At 41.3% G+C, this 12561-nt stretch overlaps 1 protein-coding gene across 1 annotated transcript in view; it reads left to right on the top strand.

The window, feature by feature from the left end:
- Acin1 (apoptotic chromatin condensation inducer 1) overlaps nucleotides 1-12561 on the top strand; it is a 45080-nt gene that overhangs the window by 10394 nt on the left and 22125 nt on the right. Inside the window, 1 exon segment of the mRNA XM_027390626.2 lies at nucleotides 10410-10495. Within this exon segment, the coding sequence (XP_027246427.1) occupies nucleotides 10410-10495 (86 nt within the window).

Here is a 12561-nt window from a genome sequence, read left to right as displayed (position 1 = left end):
ACTCGCAGAGATCCGCCTGCTCTGCCTCCCGAGTGCTGGGACTAAAGGCGTGCGCCACCACCGCCTGGCAAATTTCTTTTTTTCCCCCCTTTGTTTTTGGATCAAACCCAGAGCCTGGCACATGGTAGACAAGTACTCTGTCCCTTTGGAATTTTATGTGTATGGGTGTTTTGCCTTTTTGTGTATGTCTGTGCACCACAAGGCCAGAAGAGGATATCAGATCCCATGGAACTGGAATTATAGACAGCTGTGAGCCACCATATGGGTGCTGGAATTGAACCCAAAAGAGCAACCAGTGCTCTTAACAGCTCAACTATCTTTGTAGCCTACTCTCCCTTGCTACATTTGGGGTGGGGTGTGTGTGTGTTGCCAGCCCCCACCCCCCACTCCCCACTCCCACTCCCCACCCCCAGAAACTTTTTAATAAATTTAACACTGACAATTTGGAGTTCATCAGGGACCTCATTTCTCCCAAAACAGGGAAATAGTCGACTGTCAGTTGGTTCATTCTGCTCTTTTTTTATTGTTGTTTGTTTTCTAAGACAGGGTTTCTCTGTGTAGCCCTGGCTGTCCTGAAACCCACTCTGTAGACCAGGCTGGCCTGACACTCACAGAGATCTGCCTGCCTGTGCCTCCTGAGTGCATTGCCCAGCTGGTTCACTCTGCTTTTGCTGCTCTTTTCCCCAGCTTATAAAGCCAGGAGGAAAGAGAGGCATCTGTTATAAATGAATTATCATTCTCAAAATTCATGGGAATATGTATTGGAATTTCTGTGGTATTCATATCTCTATTATTAGAGTATGTGGGGCATTAGCATGTGTATTGTCTGTTGGTGAAGAGAATAATTGCACATAAAACTTTAAAAATGGAGGATAGTAAGTACATGACACAATGATACACATATACCATAAGATTTTTTTTAAGATTATTATTTTCTATTTTTAATCATGTGTATCTGTGTGTGGGTCTATTCACAGGAGTGCACTGGATGCCCTGGAGCTGGAATTACAGGTGTTTTAGCCACCTGACGTGGATGCTGGGAACCAAGCTAGGGTCCTCAGGAAGAGTGGTACATGCTCTTAATCACTGAGCCATCTCTTTAGCCCTGTACCATAGGATTTTTTTTTTTTTTTTTTTTTTTTTGCATTCATTTAGTGTGTGTTTGAATGCACCAATGCCAAGGTTCCCATGTAGAGGTCAGAGGACAGCTTAAGTTGACTCTGTCTTGTCATGAATTTCAGAGATCGAGTTCATCTTGACAAGATGGTGTCATTACCCTCTGAACCATCTTTCTGCCCTTTGTTTTATTTTGTTGTTGCTTTTCTGAGACAGGGTCTCTCTGTAGCCTTGAACTTGCTGTGTGCCAGACTGTTTCAGACTCGGGGATTCACCTACCTCTGCCTCTTGTGTGCTGGGATCAAAGGCATGTATCACCTTGCCTGGCTGTTTTAGTTTTTAAGGCAGGGTTTTGCTATGTAGCCCCAGGTTAAACTCAGTCTTGAGGTCTAACTTCCTTGTCTCTCAAGTGCTAATATTTTAGGCATATCTGGGGCTGCTCTTCCGAGGGATTTGAGTTTGATTCCTAGTATCCACAAGGCAACTAACAACCATTTATATCCCCAGTTCCAGGGGATCTGATACCCTCTTCTGGCCACTATAGGCATCAGGTACACAAGTAGTACATAGACATACGTTCAAGCAAAAATACTTATAAACATAAAAAATTTTTTGAAAGGTGAGCAGTCTCAGTACTGAAGTAATTAGAAATTGCCTCTTGGCAGAGGTATAGATTTGAGACGATCCTTAGAAATCAGTAGAATTGAAATTAGCACAGAGACAAGAAGATTATTTTTAGGATGGTACAAAGACACAAAGATAGGAGTGCTGCAATTTTTTAAATGTGCATGTGAATACATTTCAGATGTGTGTGGGTTTCGAGGAAGCCAGAAGAGGGAATCATTCTGGAATCGTAGGTGATTGTGAGACTCCCAGTGTGCATGCTGGGAACCAAACTCATGTCCTCTGGAAAACAGCTGACCCGAGTCGCTAGCCTCAGCAATACTTTTAAAAGAGGGACAGTAGACTAATACCACCAGGGTACAGTTAGTTTTCAAAAATAATTAGAAAAACAATTTAAAACATAGATTAAAATAACATTACAGAAGTCAAGTGCCAAACCAGTAAATATGAACTTTTTTTTTTTTTTTTTGAACTTTAAAATTTTTCTAGGTAAGTAGGGAACTTGAGAAAGTTTTCACTGTGGTGTTTTTGTTTTGTTTTGTTTTTTGTTTTTTTTTATTTTTTTATTTTTGAGGACGGTCTTCTGGGGACTAGGTGGTGTTTAAAAAATACCGGGAGGGGGAGACAGAAAAGGGGAGCGATGGGAGGTGGGCAAGGTTTTAAAAGGGAAGGTAGCAAATGTACACAGGGTGCTCTTAGTGGTGCAGCTGAGGATATATCTTGTTAGGACCCCAGGGCAGGCCAGTACACATGCCTGCATACTAACACTGGGAGACGGCTCAATCAATAAAATGCTTGAGAACCTGAGTGTGGCCCCAGAAGTCATGCCAAAAAAAGCTGGATACATGGTGTACTAGTGATCCCATCACTGGAGAGTGGAGACTGGTATCCCTGAGGCTCACTGGCCAACCAGACTAGCCTGCTCAGCAAGCTACTGGCCTGTTAGTAATCCTTTCTTGAAAAACAAGGTGTATAGCACTCAAACACCCAAGGTTGCCCTCTGGCTCGTGATAGTGATGTGTGCTCTCTCTCTCTCTCTCTCTCTCTCTCTCTCTCTCTCTCTCTCTCTCTCACACACACACACACACACACACACACACACACACACACACCCCTTCTCCATTCTAAGTGTAATTTGAAATGAAAATGAGCAGTGTGTCCTTAAATAGAATAGGTTTCAAAAAGCAAAGATTCTGGGTTGTGGCCAGTTTGGCAATTTATGAAGACCTCATATTACAAAAAATGAAGGTTGGACATGAAGAAGGTTGGGTGTGGTGGCTCACACCTTTAATCCTAGTACTTGGGAGGCAGAGGCTGGATAGTCTCTTTGAGTTCAAGGCCAGTGTGACCTACATAGCAAGTTTGAGAACAGCCAGGACTAGTAGAGAGATCCAGTCTCTGATGATGATGAGCCCATAGGATGGCTCAGTGGGTAGAGATGGTTGTTACCAAACTTAATAACCTGAGTTGAATTCCCTGGGCCCCATGAAATGGAAGGGAAGAACTTCCAAAGGTTGTCCTCTGACCAACACATTTGTGTTGTGGCATGTACATGCCTACATACTTAAACAAACATACACACATAATAAGTAAAACATAATTCCTAGCTGACCTGGAACTTACTGTCTACACCAAGCTGGCCAGTAAACATGTAATTTTCAACAATGAAAAGATGAAAATGTGGTTCAGGGCTGGGATGTAGCTCAGTGGCAGAGCCCTTGTCTAGTAGCATGAGGTCCTGGGTTCAGTTGCAAACACTGCAAGAAAGATGTGGGAGTTTGGGAGAAAGATGATGAGCTCAGTGTGGAAGAATGCTTGCTGCCAAGCCTGATAAGTTGAGTTCAGTGCAGTCCCCAGAACCCAAGATGGTGGAAGGAGAGAACCAACTCCCACAAGCTGTCCCCTCTGACCCCCACACACCTTCCAGAATATGCATGCTCACCCACACACAGATACATGGAAGAAATGAGGGGCTGCATAGTAGAGAAGACCTGTAACTCCAGGCTAGGAAGGCTGGGCGGAGGAGGGCCTCAAGTTCCAGGCCACCCTGCACTATGTGGTAAGTAGCAGGGCAGCAAGGTTTAGTTAACAAGACTCTGAAAAACAAAAAGGGAAGAGTAGGTTGTCATTGTTAGGGTTTGCTGGCCTATGATATATTGAAATTCTCTATCCCCAAAACAGTGAACACCAGGAGTTAGGGCTGACAGAGCTCAGTCACACCACCCCTCCATCCAGGTCCCTGAGAAAAATGCCACGGTGCCTCTTGTGTTTTACTCTTTAGTAGTAAGGTTTTGGTTGAAACAAGTTTTCTAGTAACATATTTGCTAATCACTAGTCACACCTAAGGTGTTTTGTTCACTTATTTGCTATTGTGTTTTGATTTGGTTTTTCAAAACAGGGATTCTCTGTGTAGCTCTAGCTGTCCTGTAACTCTCTCTTTAGTTTAGATGAGGCTGACCTTGTACTCAGGGATCTGCCTGCTTCTGTCTCCCTGAGTGCTAGGATTAAAGGCGTGTGCCACCACCACCCAGTACTTATACTAGTTTTTGTGGAATGTTTAAGACTCTGAGTTCCTGAGTCCTGCTCTGACTCTCAGGGAGTGTGAGTACTGGGACCCTCCGATTTTTTTTTTTTTTCTTTTCTCTCTCTCTCTCCCCCAATTAGTTTCCTTGACTGATGTATGAATGACTGACCAAAAGAGTTTAGTTTCCCACTGTTACATTTTGTTAGGATCTTTGGCCTGTATCCTAGTAAACTCTTACTTATATGACATAAAGAAAGCCCCTACAGAAAGATTGTTTTTAAGATATATCTTATGGGGGTAAGTGTTTTATCTGCATGTATGTATTTGTACGTGTATGCCTAATGCCTGCAGAGGTCAAAAGAGGGCATCAGATCCTAGAACTGGCATTATGGATGGTTGTGAACCTCTTTGTAGGTGCTGGGAACTGAGCCTGGGTTCTGTAGAACCAGTACTCTTCACTATGATCCATCTCTCTATCTCTATTAGATGCTTGTTTTTAAGAACTCAATGTGTAGGGGCTGGAGAGATGGTTCAGAGGTTAAGAGCACTGGCTGCTTTTCTGTAGGTCCTAAATTCAATTCCTAGCAACTACATGGTGACTCATAACCATCTGTAATGAGATCTGGTGCCCTCTTCTGGCCTGCAGACATACATGCAGACAGAACACTACATAATAAATAAGTCTTCAAAAAACTCAGTCTAGGGAAATGCAAAAACTTTTGTTGTTGTTTGTTTGTTTTTAGAGTTTTTAGAAACATGGTTTCTCTGTGTAACAGCCCTGGCTGTCCTGGAACTCTCTTTGTACACCAGGCTGGCCTCTGCCTCCCGAGTGCTGGGATTAAAGGCCAGGTGAAGAACATCTTAAAATGTATGCTGAGAATATTGGTTTCTTTCCTCCGCTCTCCATCATATATCTGTAACAGAGCCCTCACCCAGTCTTTATATTACAGAATTTGTAATACAAACTACTCCTTTTTCTCAATCTCAGTGCTGAGAAGCTAGGGGATTTAGGGGATTTGGCAAATTCCCTAGAAGGCTGGGTAATATTTAGGTTTGGCATCATTGCTAGGTTTCTATCCTTGTTGCTTATGTATAAATAAAGGTTATCTTGGTAGTCTTTGTTCTGATCCATAGTTGCCTAATTTGGGTCCTATAAATCCTGTCCAGGGATTTGTTTTCTGAGATTAAATAATAATAATACAAAACTCCTTTGCATATAAGTGTAGTGCTGCATTCCCATAATCCCAGCTCTCAGGAGGCTAAAAAAGGAGTATGAAGAGTTTGGAGTCAGCCTGAGATACATCGCAATTTTCTCTATCCAAAAATAGCCCTAAAACTACTCTCCTAAATGCTCTTATAGTCTCTCTCCCTCTCCCTCTCTCTCTGTTTTGTTTTTTGAGACAGGGTTTCTGTGTGTAATAGCCCTGGTTATCCTGGAACTCAATTTGTAGACCAGGCTGGACTCGAACTTACAGAGATCTGCCTGCCTCTGCCTCCTGAATACTGGGATTAAAGGCGTCTTCTTCATTTTAACTCCTACACTGTGTAGTAGCCACCTTTTCCTCTCTTCTGAAGACTTCTGGCTTTGGACGTCCTGGAAATGAAAGCTCTTTTTCAAGCCCTGAATTTCCTTTATCATTAGCATATTGGTAGTGTTGGGTTAGCCTTTTGGTAAAGTGCTCAATGTCTACATGTATTAACATCTGACTTTAAACATTCATGTAGTCACGTATTGGTAATAAAAGAAACCAGCTGTCCCAGGCATGGTTCATAACACCTTCCACTTAGTTAGGAAGCTGTTCTCCATCTCCGTATGTTAGTGATTGTATTGTTAGTGGTTTTTTGTTTCATTTTGAGGGTCCCTTCCAGTGTTCATGACTTATAAAACAGTGGTGGTCAGAACTGGAGAACTTGCCTTTATTCCCAGATCTCTTTGATGACCTCTTAATACTTCCAAAGAAATAATTATCCAGAATCCTGTTACTGAGGTTTTGTGGTATGGTTTCCAAAATAATGTACAGTAGACCAACCTACAGTTTACAGTACGTAGAGAATGAATTCTGTTAAACTTGGGTATGTTTAACTTGTAAATTACAACTTAATAAAACTTGCCTTTGGCTCTAAAGATATTTATCTCTGGCCAACTTTATATACAACTTTTGAATTGCCTTTGTTGTTACTTTTTTTTTTTTTTTAGTAGGTTTGTTTTGTTTTGCTTTGTTTTTTGATAGTGCTGGGTATTGAACCCAGAACCTTTACCATGCTACACAAGCGCTGTACTGATGAACTACATCTCTGACCCTCATGTTTTTTAGACATTTTCTTACTATCTCAATCTTAGCATCTCAAATGGCCATGAAGTCAAGGGTGGCCTTGTGTTCTTTATTCTCCTTCCATTTCTCATGTACTGGGAAAATAGACATGTGTTACCATACCTGGCCTTGGTTTTGCTTAAAAGATAAATTTCTTTCTTTTCTTCTGTCAAAGGAGGTTTTCTTTTTTCTTTTTGAGACAAGATCTCTTTATTACGTCACTCCACCTGTCCTGAACTCCTTCTGTAGACCAGGCTGGCCTCAAATCCTCAAATCCACAAATCCACCTGCCTCTGCCTTAGTGCTGGGATTAAGGGCATGACCACGTACCCAGTGGGAGGTTTGCTTTAAAGTTTATGGAAAACAGTTCTCTTCTTTTAGCTTAGTTTACTTTGCAATTTAACCTATCCCAGATTATTAAATTATGAATTGTATAGTCCAGCCAATAGTATCTTAGGATGACTCAAATGTTTACAAGAGTCTAGACTGTCCCCTGCATGTCACATAGACCCTGTTTAAAAAAAAAAAAAAAAAATCAAAAGGGCTGGAGAGATGGCTCAGAGGTTAAGAGCACTGTCTGCTCTTCTAGAGGTCCTGAGTTCAATTGCCAGCAACCACATGGCAGCTCACAACTGTCTATAACTCCACCTACAGGGGATATGACACCTTTGCATAGAAATACATGCAGGCAAAATACCAATAAAGTAAAAATAACCATTAAACCATTAAAAAAAAAGAACACTGTATACATAATGAACAGATCTTTAAAAAATTGAAAAAACTTAATGCAGATATTTATTTTCTCAGGTATGAAATTATATCATTTCAGAGATCCTGTTAATCAAGTGATCATGGAATAAAATTTTATAAAATGTTTGCAGTCTTGATTTTATTAGTTTTATTACAAATCAAAGCTTAATTCATTTTAGATTATTGGTGTATCAAAAACAGCAGATCCTGGGTTAGAGCTTACACTAACACTAGTTTAAATACTACTCAGGTAGGTCATGCTTTGTGTGTGGTTTTTAAACTTACTTTTTGGTGGGTGTATTGGTGCTCAGGACTGAATTTAAGAACATTAAAGATAAGCCCAAGCTGGGCAATGGTGGCATATATCTTTAATCCCAGCATTTGGGAGACAGAGGCAGGTGGATCTCTGAGTTCAAGGCCAGCCTGGTCTATAGAGCAAGTTCCAGGACAGGCAGAGCTATATAGAGAAACCCTGTCTTGAAGAAAAAGAAAACAAAAACTAATGAAGTATTTAGAGTATAATTATCTTCATTGTTTTCCTTCCGCATTGGACATTAAGCTTGTGCATTATTAGACAAGCACTCTCCACCCACTCTTCTAATGAATACCCCCTTCATCCTTTTGCTATTTTTTTGTTTGTTTGTTTGTTTTTTTCTCCCCAAAAACAAGGTTTCTCTGGCTTTGGAGGCTGTCCTGGAACTAGCTCTTGTAGACCAGGCTGGTCTCGAACTCACAGAGATCCGCCTGCCTCTGCCTCCCAAATGCTGGAACTAAAGGCGTGTGCCACCAATGCTTGACTCTTAGCTGTTTTTTGTTTGTTTGTTTGTTTATGTTTTGTTTTTTAATTTTATTTTTGGTGTGAGGGTGTTTTGTCTGCATGTATGTCTGCACCACATTACAGTGCTTGTGGAGGCCAGAAGAGGGCATCAGATACCCTGGAACTGGACTTGCAGCTGGTTGTGAGCTACCAGTTGGCGGTTGGAAATCTAACCCAAGGTCCTCTGGAAGAGCAGCCAAGTACTCTTAGCCATTGAGCCATCTCTCCAGCCACCTGCCCCATGCTGTTTTCTAAACTAATTCTTATTTGTGTATTGCCATTCTTTGTATCTCAGGGATCCGATGCAGTACAACATGTGCACTCTCAACTGAGCTGTGGGCAGATATTCCCTGTAGTAGTATAATGTTGGTTGGTAGTAAACAAGAATTGTCCATGCCTTTCTCTTTCTTAGTTGAGATATTGAAACTCAAATTGCTTAAGTGATTTTTCCACAATTTCTTTTTTTTTTTGTTTTGTTTTGTTTTTGTTTTTGTTTTTTCAAGACAGGGTTTCTCTGTGTAGCTTTGGAGCCTATCCTGGCAATCACTCTGGAGACAAGACTGGCCTCAAACTCACAGAGATCCGCCTGCCTCTGCCTCCCTGGGTGCTGGGATTAAAGGTGTGTGTCGCCAACGCCTGGCTCCACAATTTCATTTGGGAATATAGTGAAACTTTTTAGTTTTATGTAGATTTACTTGGATGGTCTAAATTAGTAATTTTCTCTTTTTCTTGCAAAGAATAAAAAAATTTTCTACCTTGAACTCCAATGTGTAAAATATAGTCAAGAGGACCCAGTTCTAAAGCCCTGTTCATTTAGCTTGAATTATTTTGTCTGTGTGCATCTTTAATTTTTTTAATCCCTGGGAGCTTTGGCCCAGGTCTTTGCCACTTGGCTTAAGTAAGCATTCCATACTACTGAGCTGTGTCCCTACCTTGTTTTTTTAAAAAAGAAACCTTCCTTGTTTCTTTAGTTTATGATTGTACAGATTGACTGGTATATTTACTTATAATATTTTGTCAAACCTAGCAGTAGAGCTAGCATGGTTCCCACATATAAATCCTAGCATTTGGGTTGGAGAGATGGCTCAGGGCCTAAGAACCGCTGACTGCTCTTTCAGAGGACCCAGGTTCAATTCCCAGCACCCACATAGCAGCTCACAAATGTCTATAACTCCAGTTCTGGGGGACCCGATGTCCATGGAAAAACACCAATGAACATAAAACTTAAAAGATTGATTGATTGATTGATTGATTGATTGATTGATTGATAGATTGATTCAAGCATTCAGGAATCCAGGGCAGAAAGATCCAGGCCAGTTTGGGCTACGTAGACCTTCTGAAATTGGAGTTAGAGGTGGTTGTGGCCCACCATGCAGGTTTGAGAATTCAAACCCAGGTCCTCAGAAAGAACATCCAGAGCTCTTAACTGCTGAGCCATCTCCAGACCTCTAAAGTGCTTGTTCAGCATGCAAAAGATCCAGAGTTTTCACTCCCAGTATTTTGGGTAAGGAGGTACTAACAAATAGCAGTACTAGGCAAAATTTTCAAAAGTGCTAATAGGGACTGGAGAGGTACCTCTGCAGTTTAGAACACTGGCTGTTCTTCTGAAGGACCTGGGTTTGATTCCCAGCACCTGCATGGTGGTTCACAATCATCTGTAATTCTGGTTCCAGGGGATCTGATTCCCTCTTCTGGCCTCTAAAGGCATCAGATGGAAACCTATACACACACTTGCAAGCAGAACACCTAGAAACATAAAATAATTTTTTAAAGTGGATAAAAAGCAATGAAGACTTCTTGGTTTTATGTTTTTGAGACACAGTCTCACATTATAGTCGAGGCAGACCTGGAACTCAAACATGTAGCAGCTCATGCAGGCCTTGAACTCATGGCAGTTCTCCTGCCTCAGCCTCTGGAGAGCTGACATCGTAGGTGTCAGTGACCATTCCAGGCTTCAGAATGGTAAAGTCACCACTTGTGCTTCAGAGTACAAAAGACATTGTAGAAATAGGTATGCTTTGTATTTCTGTACCCCTGCTGGACAGTTTAAAGTTCCGGAAGTGGCTTAAGAGTTATTTGAAGTGTTAAAATATTCCTAAACGTGCAGTTATTAAAAGAATCCTTGGAGTTTATGAAATCGCGAGTGTATATATGAAAGAAATGTTACTACTAAACAGTTTGTAGGTGATGATTGGTTGGATTTTAGAAAGCCATGAATCTGAGCTTTCATATCATGAATGTGACTTGATTTTCTTTCATTTGATAGGAAAGAGCTCTTTTTCTGAAGAAAAAGGTGAATCTGATGATGAGAAGCCGAGGAAAGGAGAAAGACGATCGTCCAGGGTTAGACAGGTAATCCAGTCCTACGTCACAGTTGCTGCTCCCTGTAATACTCTGGGTACTGCTGCCATCCTGGGCTCTTCTAGAGGTGGTATCTCTAGATTTCTGGGTAGCCATCTTTCTAATGTTACTCTTCGTTGTTTTGGTTTTTTGAGATAGGGTTTCCCTGTGTAACTTTGGAACCTATCTTGTAGACCAGGCTGGTCTCAAACTCACAGAGATCTGCCTGCCTCTGCCTCCCAAGAGCTGGGATCAAAGGTGTGCCCCACCACCACCCAGCTTCTAATGTTACTCTTGCTTTATTTTTTAGATGTGCTCTGGCCTTGAAACTTCTGAGCAAATACGTACATTTTTAACTTAGTTTTTGAGACGGGTTGCTGTTCGATTTTCCCAAGTGTTGGAGTTAGAGATATGTGCTACTATGCATGCCTAACATGAACGTACTGATAAGTGGATTTCAAAAACTTAAATGTGGGCGGGCGTTGGTGGCGCACGCCTTTAATCCCAGCACTTGGGAGGCAGAGGCAGGTGGATCTCTGTGAGTTCGAGAACAGCCTGGTCTACAGAGTGAGTTCCAGGACAGCCTCCAAAGCCACAGAGAAACCCTGTCTCGAAAAACCAAAAAAAAAAAAAACACTTAAATGTGAGGACTCAGTGAGTAAAGGTGTCTGATAACCTGATTTCAGTCTCTGAGACCCTCAGAGTAGAAAGAATAACCAACTCCCATCAAGTTGTCCTCTTCAACTCCACACACATAAATAAATATAATTTTTAAAAATTAAAAAAATTTAAATATTTTTAGTTAATTGGCTGAACTGTATTCTTAAATGTATAATAAGACAAGGTATGACAATTATTCATTTAAAACTATATGAGTGCATTAATTATAGCTAATAAATACATAGAGCAGTTGAAAAAATACATGATGTTAAGGAAGAACACTGGGAAAGTATAGGCATAGTGTAATTGACTGTGCAAAAATATGACAGTGGAGGGCAGTGACATACTTGTAATTTCAGCACTTGGAGACAGAGGCAGTTGCTCTGAGTTTGAGGCTACCCTGAGTAACATAATGAGACCCTATCTCAAAAGAAAGAGAAGGACAATTGGAAGCTGGATGTGATATTGCATCTCAAAGGAAAAAGAAAAGAAAAGGTCAGAGTGATAAATACTAAATTACAATAGGTTAGTTCTCTTCTCTGCTTTCTAGATATTCTGTCCAGATGTTAAAAGTTTAAAAAGGGTCTAGAGAGAAATGGCTCAATGATTAAGAGCACTGGTTGTTCTTATAGAGGACCTGGGTTCAAATCCCAGCACGCACACACACATATGGTGGTTACAACCATCCTTAACTCCAGTTCTAGGGGATCAAACACCTTCTGTCTTCTTCAAGTACCAGGCACATACATGGAGTAACTGTATACATGTGAGCAAAATATTCATACACATAGAAGAAACCTTCAGAAAAATTTAAATCTAGGAGCTGGGAGTTGGTGGCAAACGCCTTTAATCCCAGCACTTGGGAGGCAGAGGCAGGTGGATCTCTGTGAGTTCGAGGCCAGCCTGGTCTACAGAGCGAGTGCCAGGATAGGCTCCAAAGCAATACAGAGAAACCCTGTGTCAGAAAAAAAAAAAAAAAAAAATCTAGGGATGGGTGGTGGTGGCGCATGCCTTTGATCCCAGCACTCAGGAGGCAGAAGCAGGTAGATCTCTGTGAGTTCAAGGCTACCCTGGTCTGCGGAGTGAGTTCCAGGACAAACCTGTCTCAAAAACCAAAATAAAAGCTGGGGCTGGAGAGACGGCTTAGCAGTTAAGAGCCCTGTCTGCTGTTCCAGAGGAGTAGAGTTCTAGCTACCCACGTGATAGTCCACAAACATCTGTGGCATTAGTTCCCAGGAGTTGAATGCCCTCTGCTGGCACTTATACTCACACAGATAATATACTCTTACATGAATAAATAATAAATCTTTTTAGAATGCATAAAAAGAGATTGAAAGCTAAAAAACAAGCCAGAAGCAGATTCATTTTCCTGCTCCTTTTGTTTCCTCTACTGTGATTTCCTAAAGAGCCCATGTCAG

Source organism: Cricetulus griseus (assembly GCF_003668045.3).
Source record: "Cricetulus griseus strain 17A/GY chromosome 1 unlocalized genomic scaffold, alternate assembly CriGri-PICRH-1.0 chr1_1, whole genome shotgun sequence".
Classification (NCBI taxonomy): Eukaryota; Metazoa; Chordata; class Mammalia; order Rodentia; family Cricetidae; genus Cricetulus; species Cricetulus griseus.
Note: the sequence above shows the minus strand (reverse complement) of the source record. Positions and strands in the feature narration are given on the sequence as shown.